The 12307-nt window shown below is 40.3% G+C and overlaps 1 protein-coding gene across 1 annotated transcript in view; it reads left to right on the plus strand.

Annotated features, from left to right (window-relative positions):
• PEX5L (peroxisomal biogenesis factor 5 like) overlaps nucleotides 1-12307 on the plus strand; it is a 150388-nt gene that overhangs the window by 83819 nt on the left and 54262 nt on the right. Inside the window, exons 4-5 of the mRNA XM_037136887.2 lie at nucleotides 1159-1270; nucleotides 9272-9466. Coding sequence (XP_036992782.2) covers nucleotides 1159-1270; nucleotides 9272-9466 — 307 coding nt within the window. The remainder of the gene's footprint in view (nucleotides 1-1158; nucleotides 1271-9271; nucleotides 9467-12307) is intronic.

Consider the following 12307-nt stretch of genomic DNA (forward strand, 5'->3'; position numbering starts at 1 on the left):
TACCATCAATTTTAGGTCTCTTGCCATCGTCCATAACCTCTAAGTTGTAATACCACTGATACTGTATTAAGGAAATAATGGAGTGAAAATGAGTTGAGTCACATAAAATACTTTGATTTGGTAATGTTCAAAAAACACTTTGTTTGTTATTTTCTATGTTCTTAAAATACAGCCTTGCAAAGAAGTATTTTAAAAATCTAGCTATTTTAGACACACCTTTTTTGATAATATGTATAAAACTAGATTGCTATGCCTATTTTAAGAAAGGCCAATATAAAATCTCCTGACATTGAGAGTTAATTTAGGGATTAACCACTTTTGTATCGGAAGTATATTTTTTCTCTTAACCACAGAAGCAGAACTTAAGGAAGTCTGGATTCAAGAAGTTCAGAAAAACTGGTAGTAAATAGATGGCTGCCCCTGATAAATAGAGACCCTTGAGAAATCAGACCTGAAATTAGAGAATAAGCCAGTGGGAAAATATAATGGAATTCACAGACATCTGTTTTATATATGGATTTTCACAGACAAAGCTACTGGATATGTAGTTAATATGTCAGGACAGTTAATACAACAATATTTTGTACTTTTTCTAAATAACATTTGTTATGCACTACAGAAGCATTCCAAGGAAATGTAAGGAAGGGTATGTGCCAGTAGCTGACTTGAGCTTTTAAGAGGGGGAGAAAGAATACCCACCAACGCACACAGATCTGTGTGTCTGCTGTTACCACAAAACACTGACTGAACAGTCCTAACCAGAATGTGTCACCTCAAAGTCCGAAGCTACTGTTCCAGGTCTCAGTAGGAGCTTATTGTCCAAGTGAAGAGTAGGATTGGCCCTTAGGAACAGATATTCAATAGCTATCATTTTCTTCATATTGAAATCAGAGAATAATTCTAAAACTGTTCTAGGAGGAGGAACAAAGGCTTGAGCTTTAAAAATTGAAGTTGGCTGCATCAAAAACGTTCACAGTGCTAAAAGGCTCATTTCCTACCCCTGGTATTTTTTTTCTTTCTTGTCCTTACCCCATTATTTATTGGTTTATTTATTTTTTGGTAGGCTTGCTATTCTCATTTTGTTGCAAGGCTGCATTTTAACTTGTCTGATTCTGCAGTTTAACATGCCCTTTGACACCTGTGTTCATTTGTTCTCAGCTGGTGAATGAACAGCAAGAAAGCAGACCCCTCCTGAGTCCCTCCATCGATGACTTTCTCTGTGAAACCAAATCGGAGGCAATAGCAAGGCCAGTAACGTCCAACACAGCTGGTAATTCTTTCACTTGTAACTGATTCTCAAGTAGAGTTAATTTTCACTCTAGTCAAATAGACGGTTCTTTTCCATAATTCATTTTAAGTGGAGGATAATGTTTGCAACCAACTTAAACTTTAGAACATATACCATTCACCCTAAGGAATAAATCACTTTCATTATACTATAAGAAACTATAATATATAGTACGCAAATTTTCTGAACATTAGCAGGCCACTATTAGCAATGAATCATTTTTCTATGCGTTTATTTTCATATTTACACCTCATCTCAAGTCGCATCATGGTAGGAAATCTTTAAAACAAAAGCATCAATTTCAAAGTAACATTTTCCAAGTTCTGCCTGAAAATTCTTTATATGACAAAAGTCAAGTAATATAAAAATATAGGCAGCCCCTTGAAGTGGACTGAAATGACAATTAAAATGTCGTAGGGACTTCGGATATTGTACAGCCAATTTCATTTTCATGTCATGTAAATGAGTCACTCGCTCCCTCTTACAACAGTTTGTTTGTACGTTATCCTGAAATTAAGCATACTCAAACAGTAATCATCATCTGTTAGGCACTAACAAGTATTCATGCAACGAGGATTTTAGGTTGCCTCAGGTATGACTCACACCTTCTCAGGTGCCCTCCCACTTTCCTATTCTCATAGATACTAAAACTAAGTCACTTACGTAGGGCCCACCCTGGGGGAGCAACATAAGATTTGCGTCAAAAGCTAATTTTCCCCTTCTATATCAGAGGCAGCCTTTCTGCATTGATCCCATTCACTCAACATTCATATTCGAAGGCATGTTGTTCAAGTAGGAATGAAAAAATGATGTTCAGAATCAGAGAGTAAAGGTTCGTTGGTTGCAGGAGAGAATTTAACAAAGAAAGGATATGATAATCACACACCATCTTGTTAAATTCCTTCTATTTCCCCAATATGTCCTCAGCTCGCCATTGCCTGAAGTATTTTCATTATACTTTTAATCTAAGAAAATCACAGATGAAGGAAATTATGATTTTTAAAGAGTGCTAAAAATTACAACCACAAGAGTAATTAACATAAGGGAGAGGCACTCTATGTGGGAGTATAGTCTACAGTCTCTGGGGTCAAAGGTGGTGATTTCACACCTCAGCTCTGCCACTTAGCAGCTGTGTCTTCAGGCAAGTTGCTTAACTAAATTAAATCTTTTTCCTAATCTACCTAGCAATAGTAAGATCTAGATCTCATGGGTTACTTGGGAAAATTAAAGGAAGCAATCTAGGTAAGTACTGAACACGGTGTGAGCTCTAACAGGTGCTATCATTCTTGTTAGCCATCGGCTGAGAAACAGTACCTCCAACACTTCCCTTTGTAAACTCACTGGTTTTCTGTACGTCACACCAACGCAGTCATTTTCTGAACTTAGCTATCACTTTGAGTAGTCAAGCAAATAAAATTGTGCTTGTTACATTTCAGGCAGGAAATTAAGTAAATTCACATGCTGTCGGATCAGATTCATCCTCCTGATCTACGAAACTGGATTTCTCCCCTTCAAACCAGGAAAGCTACCCCTGGAACAATGCAGAGGAGCCTTGTGTTTCTAACTGCAGGGAAATCCCTGAGAACTGGGTGCACTGAGAAGTCCCGCTATCCTCAGAAAAGCTGCCAAGCATAGAATTCTCAGATCTTGATTCCAGTACCCTCTGCACTTGCCAGTTCTAACTGATGCTAAAACTAAGTCACTTAGGAAGAGCCCCCCCAGAAAGAGCAACATGATATATGACTCAAAAGCTACTTTCATGTTGGTTTTTCTAGCACATAAAAGAGAGACAAGTGAAATATTGGAGAAAAAATCAATAGTATGTATAATTTCTTGCAATACCCAAACCTACAGTATGGCCTCTGTATCGGCTCCAGGCCTGCAAATGGCAAAGTGTTTCCACCTGCATAGATGAAGCAACAGAAATTTATTGTCTGGCAATTCCGGAACCTAGAAGTACAAAATCAAGGTCAGTAGGGCTATTCTCCCTCTGAAAGTGCTTGGGAAGGATCTATTCTAGGCCTCTCTCCTAGTTTCTGGTAGTTCCTTAGCTTGCAGCAGCATAACCCCGATCTTCACCTGACATCCTTCCTATGTGTATGTCTCCAAATGTCCCCTTTTTATAAGGCCTCCTACTCCATTGTGACTCAACTAATTATATCTCCAATGACCCTCTTGCCAAATGAAGTCACATTCTGAGGTACTGGGGGTTGAGACTTCAAAAGATGAGGTTTTTCTGGGGGGACACAATTCAGTCCATAACACCCTTCAAAGTAGGGAGTCGGGAAAAGTGATATTTTGAGACTAGAATTTCCTTTTCTCAGCCTCAGCATTCAATACATCTGGGTCACACAGATTTTTATCCTGAAGGAAGATTCTTCTGTGATAGTGGTTTTTAATCTTAAAGTATATCTTAGGGCAGAAACACTGTTTTTTTAAATTCTCACCCAGAGATATGTTTACTGATTTTTCAGAGAGAAAGAGAGAGAGAAACATCGATCAGTTGGCTTGCATATGTACTTCAGCTGGCAATCAAACCCTCAAACTTTTGGTGCCTGTGAGGACACTCCAGCCACCTGAGCTATCTGGCCAGGGCAACACTATATGCTTTTTTTAAAAGATTTTATTTATTTATCTTTAGAGGGGAAGGGAAGGAGAAAGGAAGAGAAATATCAATGTATGGTTGCCTCTCGTGTGTCCCCTGCTGGGAACTGGCCTGCAACCCAGGCATGTGCCCTGACTGGGAATCAAACCGTGATACTCTGGTTCGCAGGCCCGTGCTCAATCCACTGAGCTACACCAGCCAGGGCCTAACACTATATGCTTTAATACCTAAGAAATATGATTATTTTTTAATTATTACAAAGCCCACAATTTATATCTCAATATGCAACATCACATTATTACACATCTTTGAAAAGGAAGTGTTTTAGCATTCAAACACCTTGGAAAGAATTCTAATTTGTTCCAATTATTTTATAGTTAAAAGTTCTAGGAAGGGGATAGATTTATCATTTACTATCCAAATTTTTGATAAAAATAGTAATTTTTGAATGAAACACTGTCATTTTCTAGCAGAGTATGAAATTACATTGAGAAATCAGAACAGTCACTGAATGTTATCTATGGCATACCAGGCACTATGTACATCTTCACACTCGCAATGCATAGTAAACAGCCTCGGACTAAAATACGGAAGAGATCCTGCTTCAGGTGTGTACCAGGTCAGTCAAGCTGAACTTTGAAGAACCTTATATTAAAAAGAGAGGCATTTTTACTGGGTATTTTCTTCCAATAAAAAATTAAAGTCAGTGTGCCACCATCTTGACATTTACTTAAATGTTTAAGGAATATAGTTCTTATATAAATTAACACAAAGAAATATTTCTCTCTTCCAAAGGTCAGTTAAATAATGAGATTTATTTTTTATCAATCTTCTACCTTGAGAGAGTTTTAAATGATCATTTTGTCTTCAGTATTTCAATTATCTTTTTTACTTTCTGCACTAGAAGTAACTTCTTGTCATCCAATGATGATAACTTCAAGCTGATTTTTTTCCTGCTATTAACATCCTAAATTATCTTTAATTCATTTGTAATCTAATATATAGCTAATTCATTGACCTCACACTATATTTGTAGGTGGTAAGTAGCTCAATATCATTGCTTGTATCATTGATTTTAAAAAGGCAAATAAATACATATTATACACAGATGCATATAACAAGTGTTCTGAAAGTAACAACTCAATAAATATTTTAAGATAGTGACTATATCATAGGACAAATAATTATTATATAATTTGCAATAATAACTTATCACCTGTAATATCCAAAGAAAATCTAATACATGTCAGAATATAGGAAAGACTCTTTTCTGAAACACAAGAAAAATAGGTCTGCATTTACCAACCTACATAATCTAAAAGACTTTTATCCATAAACTTGAGCCATTAAGTAGAAATTTACTATACAACGATTTTTCGTGGTTTAAAAAATAATAATCTCACTTCTTGAGATGAGTGCCCACACACAGTACCTATTTGAGGTCTCTGTATATACGGGGGGAAAGGCAGCCTTAACAAAGTTCACCATTCCACCACGGCCCCCTAATTAAACACCTTAACTGCAAAATTAGTGTAATATTCGCAAAATGCACATTTATGAAGCCCAAGTAGCCATGAGCCCAATGACAGGCCTTTGGTAAAAACTTAGAAATGTGGGAAGCAGCATTAATTACGTATGTCAGTAAGAAGGCAACAGTTGGTTGAATTATTTAAGTCTAATTTATCTATTTCACGTCACTGGCAGAATTCTTCCTGAAGGACTTTGCTTCGTAGCCAGTGCATTAGAGAATACGATGTTTTCTGGAATGCCAGCTTAGAAAAGAGAACAAAGGTCCTCCCAGCTCCTCGCGGCACATTCTGTGACCGCACCAGTCAGGGCTGTCCCAAGATTCAGCCTCTCTTTTCATCCTCACAGTTCATAGCACTGTGTTCACCGCCAAAGCATCAAATCAGGGCTTCATTGCAGATGGTATTTTGTTCTGTGGTTAGCAGCCTCACCTCCCAGGGCCCAAGTAATCCAGAATGCACAGACACCTTGAGTGCCCTCGGGGGGCCCTCCAGTTCAGTGGGGGGTGATCCTCAATCAGGCGTCCTCGAAATAGATGGAAACAAATACTTATGTGTTCTATCTTCAGGAAATTTCACCCAATGAAAATAGGTTATCCAAAAACAACATTTCTGAAATCTCCAACTACTTAAGTTATGCCTCAGACAGCCCAACCTGCCCAAAAATTGGGACCTAAACAAAAAATAATGGAAGCCACATCAGTAGCGTCAGTTCATTTCGGGTGGTTCAGGTCAAGTGTAGAGAGGAGTGGTCAAGAGCACTTGGGAGGGAGGGGCCTGTGTTGAATCCTCTAATGGACACCGTCCTACCAGCTGTATTAGTTTCCTGTTCCTGCTGCAACAAATTACCACATGTTTAGTAGCTTGAAACAACACAGATTTATTATCCTATGGTTCTGGAAGTCAGCAGGCCTACAATCAAGGTGTTGGCAGGGTTGCATCTTGCCTGGGAGCTCTAAAGGAGAATTCATTTCCGTGCCTTTTCCAAGCTTCCACAGGCTATCCAGAATTCCTTTGCCAGTGGTCCCTTCCTCCATCTCCAAGGAAGAAGCCAACAGCATAAACTCTCTCTCTCTCTCTCTTTCTCTCTCTCTCTCTCTCACACACACACACACACACACCACTTGGACACATACATTTCCACATCCCACTGTAAGAGGTGGTTATCTTAATTTAAACACACATATTCTGGAACCCAAACCTTCATATGCCGACGAGAAACTTTTAAATTAGGTTTAAGAACATCAGCAGAGCAGACACCCTCATCTGTGGTGAGTGATGTTATCTTTGAAGCCCATGTGGAACAGCGAGACCCTTTATTTTTAATTCTTAGTTACACATATGTGCACATACACACACTAAAATGTGATTTGTCTTCCTCCAAAGGGCAAAGGGTGGCATCCATCCTTCTGTGCTTTTGAAACTGTGGTCCCTGGGGATTCTCCAGCTTCAAAGCTTTTCTGTGCGACCTCCGTGCCACCCCCTTCATCACCTGGGTAACACATTGGGCCTTTCGTCTGTGCCAAGCATGGGTTCCACATTTGCTGGGAAAAGAACAAAGGAGTGAGAGCTCAGAACCAACGCCGGAAGTGCTGAGGACAGTTTGGAGGGGGAAGGAATGTTACTGAGCCAAGTTTGAATCCACAATTCACTCTTAGCAATTCATTTACTCTGAATGCTGAGAAGCAATACAGAATTAAATGACTACTTACCTGTTATTATTTGTAACAAACATACTTCCTATACACAAGTAGACAAGTTCTATATAAGTTGCTTCTAAAAGTAGAGTGGGAACAAGTGACTAATTCCTAACTGTTTTCAACAATGAGTTAAAAGGACCTATGTGGCATTTCAGAGGCCGCGTTCCTCTTTCTTCCCTCTATTATAAAGAAATCACCAGGGGCCTAGGACCACTACTGACATACAGTGGATAGGAAACTTTTGTTTAAACGTTTGAAGGACAGGAAACGTGTGGCGACCTAGCCTATTTTGACTGCGTACCACGCTTAAATTGTAGCTATCAAGCCAGGTGCCTTAGCTCTGAAAGCCACTTCTTTCCCCCACATTCAAGTACTCGTTAGCCACAAAACGGTCCTCAGATCGCAGAGCAGCTCAGCACTGGGAAGGGCCCCCATCTCCTCAGGAAGCCTCGGGTGCAGTAAGCTGACACTTTCAGGCCATCTTATGATAAATTCACTTTATAACATCTTCTGTGGAACCACTATCTTTGTCTCATCCTCCGTTTTATTCCCACTGGTGCTTCCTCTTGCTGTCAGTGTGTGGAGCTGATTCGTGCCTGAAATAGAAAGGACCAAGGAAAATAGGAGGAGATTATAGGAGGAGAAAATAGAAGAACTGATAGGAAAAGGAAAGAAAAGCATCACGAATTGACCACCAACGAATGGAAATAACATTTATTGAGTACTTATTGTATGCATGACATTTTACACATTTGACTAACAAATCAGAAAATTTTATTTCTGTATCATACTTAAAAGATAGCCTACTAATTCCACATTTTGTAGATGAGGAAACCAAAACTCAGAGAGGTCAAGAAACTTATTCCAAGTCACACAGCTAAGCAGTGATGTAGGCAGGTCTTTCCATTTCATCATCAACATGCAGCCACTGCGATTTATAACTGAAATCAGAAGACAAGATCATGGAGAGTAAAGCATGACATGCTAGCTTAAGGATCCCACAGGGGTGCTTAGCTCACAAGGACAGTGCAGAACTGAAGGAACTCTGGCTGTGAGCTCAGTGGAGCCCTGATCCTGCCCTCAGTACAAGAGGAAGCAGGTGGAAGAGAGGTGAGACATCAACACAAATCTGTTTCCTACCAAGAGGGAAAGTTGGTAGATCAGAAGAAGGAGTGGTGCTGTCCCAGTAGATGGTGCCAGGAAGGGTTAACGCAAGGGGTTTTGTTGTCACTTTGATGGTGTTTCTGAGCTAGTGGAGTGAAGAGATGCTGGGCCACACAGCACCAGGCCAGTTCAGAAGCCAGCCTCCCACAACACGCTAGTCAAACACCGGTGACTTGCACCGGTGACTTGTAACAGCAAGAAGAAAGAAGAGTTTCAAAGCCTGCCTGTTTAATTCTCATTTGCCTGGTTTGCATTTGAACAAATTACTATTTCCATCTACATTACAGTATTTAATACAATGTAATCAACCTGCTAGGAGGTAAAAGTCTCATTAGACTTTTTTTGATTTGTTACATTGAAACTTAAACTTGCATATTAAGCAGCAAAGACATTACCATGTGTAGCCATTCATCAACTGTGTATTATAAAACACCTTTCTAGTTCAGCCCAAACAGCAAGCCATTTTCTGATTAAACCACTTAATTAGATAAAATGTAATTAACAGCATTCCATTATACGATGTTTACTTGCGTGGTTTGAAATTAAAACACAAAGACATTCAGAAACTTTACCAAATCATCTTCATAATTGTTTCACAAGCATATCCCTGAAAATGGTAGATTGACTCTTCTCTGGAAAAACTGCATTCTAAAATAAACCTCTCTGTAAATAAAGCAAAACAGTAACCTAAATAGTACCTGAACTCAGATTCGATTTTATCATTTGAATTTCATTTAAGCCTGCGTCACTGGTGAGGCTGATCTAAATCCCGCCCTGCAGATTCGTACCATGTGGGAAAAGGACAGGCAGCGAACCTCCCTGTGTAAATACCAACTGTCCTTACAAATCAATGACGACCTGACTTAATTTGGTACTTCCAACCTACGCTACAAACACAAATTCCTTCTGCACCCAACTGAAATCTAGTTTTAAAGAATAATTTCAGAACTCCGGCTGGGCTTATCTTAACCTCTTTGGTCTCTGATAGTATTGACCACAGGCTTAGATCTCCTGGACCTGAGCGAACCCGTCTCACAAACCCAAACCAAAGTCAAGAGGTCGGAGGCCTCGTCGAAAACCTCATCCCTCAAGAAGAAGGCTGACGGGTCTGATCTAATCGGTGCGGATGCTGAGCAGAGGGGTCAGCCGCCTCGAGGCCCGGAGACGTCATCCTTAGATTTAGGTGAGGCAATAGCTAGTGTCTGTTGCTGCTCTCCCTCGCCTCGAGGACAAGGAAGTTCCCCAAGTGACATTAAAACCATGGGCAAAGGAGCGGGAAGGGTTAATTCTGTGTAGAAAACTGGGCAGAACACACTTCTTTTGTGCTTGGATGAAATGACAGTTGGGGGTTCCACTTTGCGTAACTGAGAGGGAGTCGTTCGTGTATTTATTCAACCCACATACACTGAGTTCCTCACAGGTAGCAGACACCACGCTAGGCACTGGAGTTACAGGTAAAATCAGGCATGAATGTTGCTCTCTGGGAGCACTCAGTCTAGAGGAAGAGAGCCCACTGACAGAGAGATAGACAGACAGACAGACAGACAGACAACTGTAACACAAGGTCCAGGAACAACCAACCAGATGGAATGCTAACTTGTAATAGGTGTGAAGAAGATACATTCAATACAATCACCAGCTCCCATCTATTGATGGCTTATGATGTCCAGAACTGTGTTACATGTTTTATATATATTAGCCCTTTAATTCCTTCCCAACTCTTTGAAAAGAAGTGAGAAACCAGGATTTCAAATTTAAGTGATTTGCCCAAGAGCTCAGTCAGTATGAAGAAGAACTGGGATTTGAGGTTAGCTCTTAATTAACTTCAAAGCCCATACTAGTATCCACTGTACATGTTCCTGAGAAAGGAGACCCTCAGCTCATGGAACTAGTCATAGTAAGCTCTTCCTTCTCAGGAGAAATAAAGGTGGCGGGTATTTTAGAAAGCCAAAGGTAACTCTTTTTTTTCCAGGCTGTGACTGACTTGGTGTGCACATGTACACATACATGCATGGGTAAATATTCATAAAATTAGCATATTAGTAACTTATCCATAAGGTGGCGAATATTAAAGGGAATATATATATGTGAAATCGCTTCATACTGTGATGTGTACCTGTTAGATGGTCACGAATTAATGTATTCACTTCATGTGTCCCACTACAAGAGGTGCCAGAAATACATAGATAAATCATATAAGCTCTCAACCTTAGTTAAGTTTACATTCTATTTCAGTAAGCTTCCAGTCTAGTGGGCAGAGAGAAAAAAGATTCCGTGAGTATAATAAAACGTGCACTGCAGTAGTCCCCTGTGCATGCAGCTTCACTTTCTGAAGTTTCAGTTACCTGTGGTCTGAAAATGTTAAATGGAAAATTCCAGAAGTAAACAATTTATGGGTTTTAAATGACGTGCCATCCTGGGTAGCATGATGAAATCTCGAGCTGTCTGGCCGCATCCCGCCCAGGGTGTGAATCATCCCTTTGTGCAGCTTCTCCACACTGTATACACTACCTGCCCACTCGTCACTTAGTAGCTGTCTCAGTGATCAGATTAAGTGCTGTGGTACTGCAGTGCTTACTTAATAGTGGCTCCGAAGGGCAGGAGAGTGATGCGGGCAATTCGGAGGTGCCAAAAAGAATCTGTTAAGTTCTTCCTTGAAGTGAAAAGGTGAAAGTGCTCAATTTAATAAGGAAAGAAAAAAGTCATATGCTGAGGTTGCAAAGTCCTATGGTAAGAATGAATCTTCTATCAGTAAAATTGCCTAATTTTTAAATTGAACTTTATCTTAGGTGTGTATATATAGGAAAAAACATGGTATGTATAGGGCTCAGTAGCACCCACAGTTTCAGCATCCACTGAGGGTGTTGGAAAGTGTCCCTTGTAGATAAGGGGAGCTACTGTATATGTTGCAATACAGGGAAACCCAGGTTGCTTCCTACAAGAGCACCTTCATGGAGCCCCTGACCCCGCCAGCAGGCTGTAGAAGGGAGGTGCTATGGGAGCGGACTCTTGAGGGGTGAGTGGGAATTTTCCAGATGAAAAATGCAGATCAGAGAGAGGAGAGGAGGAAGGGACAGGACATCTTTTTGATGCAGAAGAGAAAGGGATTCACACACAAATAGACAAACACAAGAAAATTATATCTTTTCAAGCAAATACAAGTATCATTATAGTATTCAAATAGTGAAAAATAACTCTGAGAATCTCTTGGGGTCAAGATAATGGGAGTTCTCGGAAGCCGTGCCCTTGGGTTTGGCAGGGTTCAAGGATTTTCCACCTGAGAGTGACATCGACAGATTCTAACCTTAAATAAAAACTTTTATCTGGTAGGTGTATATAGAAAGGAGTGGGAATAGAAAGACCAATACAAACATCTAGGATAGCGACAGAGGGGATGATTAGAGGAAGACACATTTAGAAAAAACTCACACAGGACTTGTGGACTGAGAAGACGTGTGTTTGCCAGCAAGGAAGACATGTAGAATGTGCCAGACTCTGTGATGAGGATCCAAGAGGGACAGAGGGAGGGAGAAAGACAAGGTGGAAACCACTGGGTTCCATTTTGAGCCTTTTCTACAGGGTGGGGAAAAATTAGGTTTACAGTTGTTCTTATGGAAAATAATACAATGCTTAACAAAGAAGAAGAAGAAACTCTGTGTTTTGCAAGCTCGCAACTGTAAACCTATTTTTTATTTGAGGAAACTGTGGGACTTCTCTGTGAAAATGTCCAGAAGACTCTTAAATGTGTACTTCTAGAACTCAGGAGAGAGGGCTGAGCAGGAAATGGAGATCTGACCGTCTGAAGCCGAGGAATGGACATCACATTTATGGGTGTAGATGACGTCATCCAGAGACAGAAGATAGAGGACGGGAGCAGAACAACACCTATTTCAAACCAGCTGCATACGAGGATCCCTTCCCCCCTGCCCTGCCTCTCTTTGAGGCCTGACTCTTTGGAGGAAGACTTTATACCTCTCTAATACTTCTTCATCATCAGCGTGTTCAGGGTTTATTCAGCTACACA

This window comes from Artibeus jamaicensis, unplaced genomic scaffold (genome assembly GCF_021234435.1).
Source record: "Artibeus jamaicensis isolate MK-2021 breed Jamaican fruit bat unplaced genomic scaffold, CSHL_Jam_final scaffold_474, whole genome shotgun sequence".
NCBI classification, from domain to species: domain Eukaryota; kingdom Metazoa; phylum Chordata; class Mammalia; order Chiroptera; family Phyllostomidae; genus Artibeus; species Artibeus jamaicensis.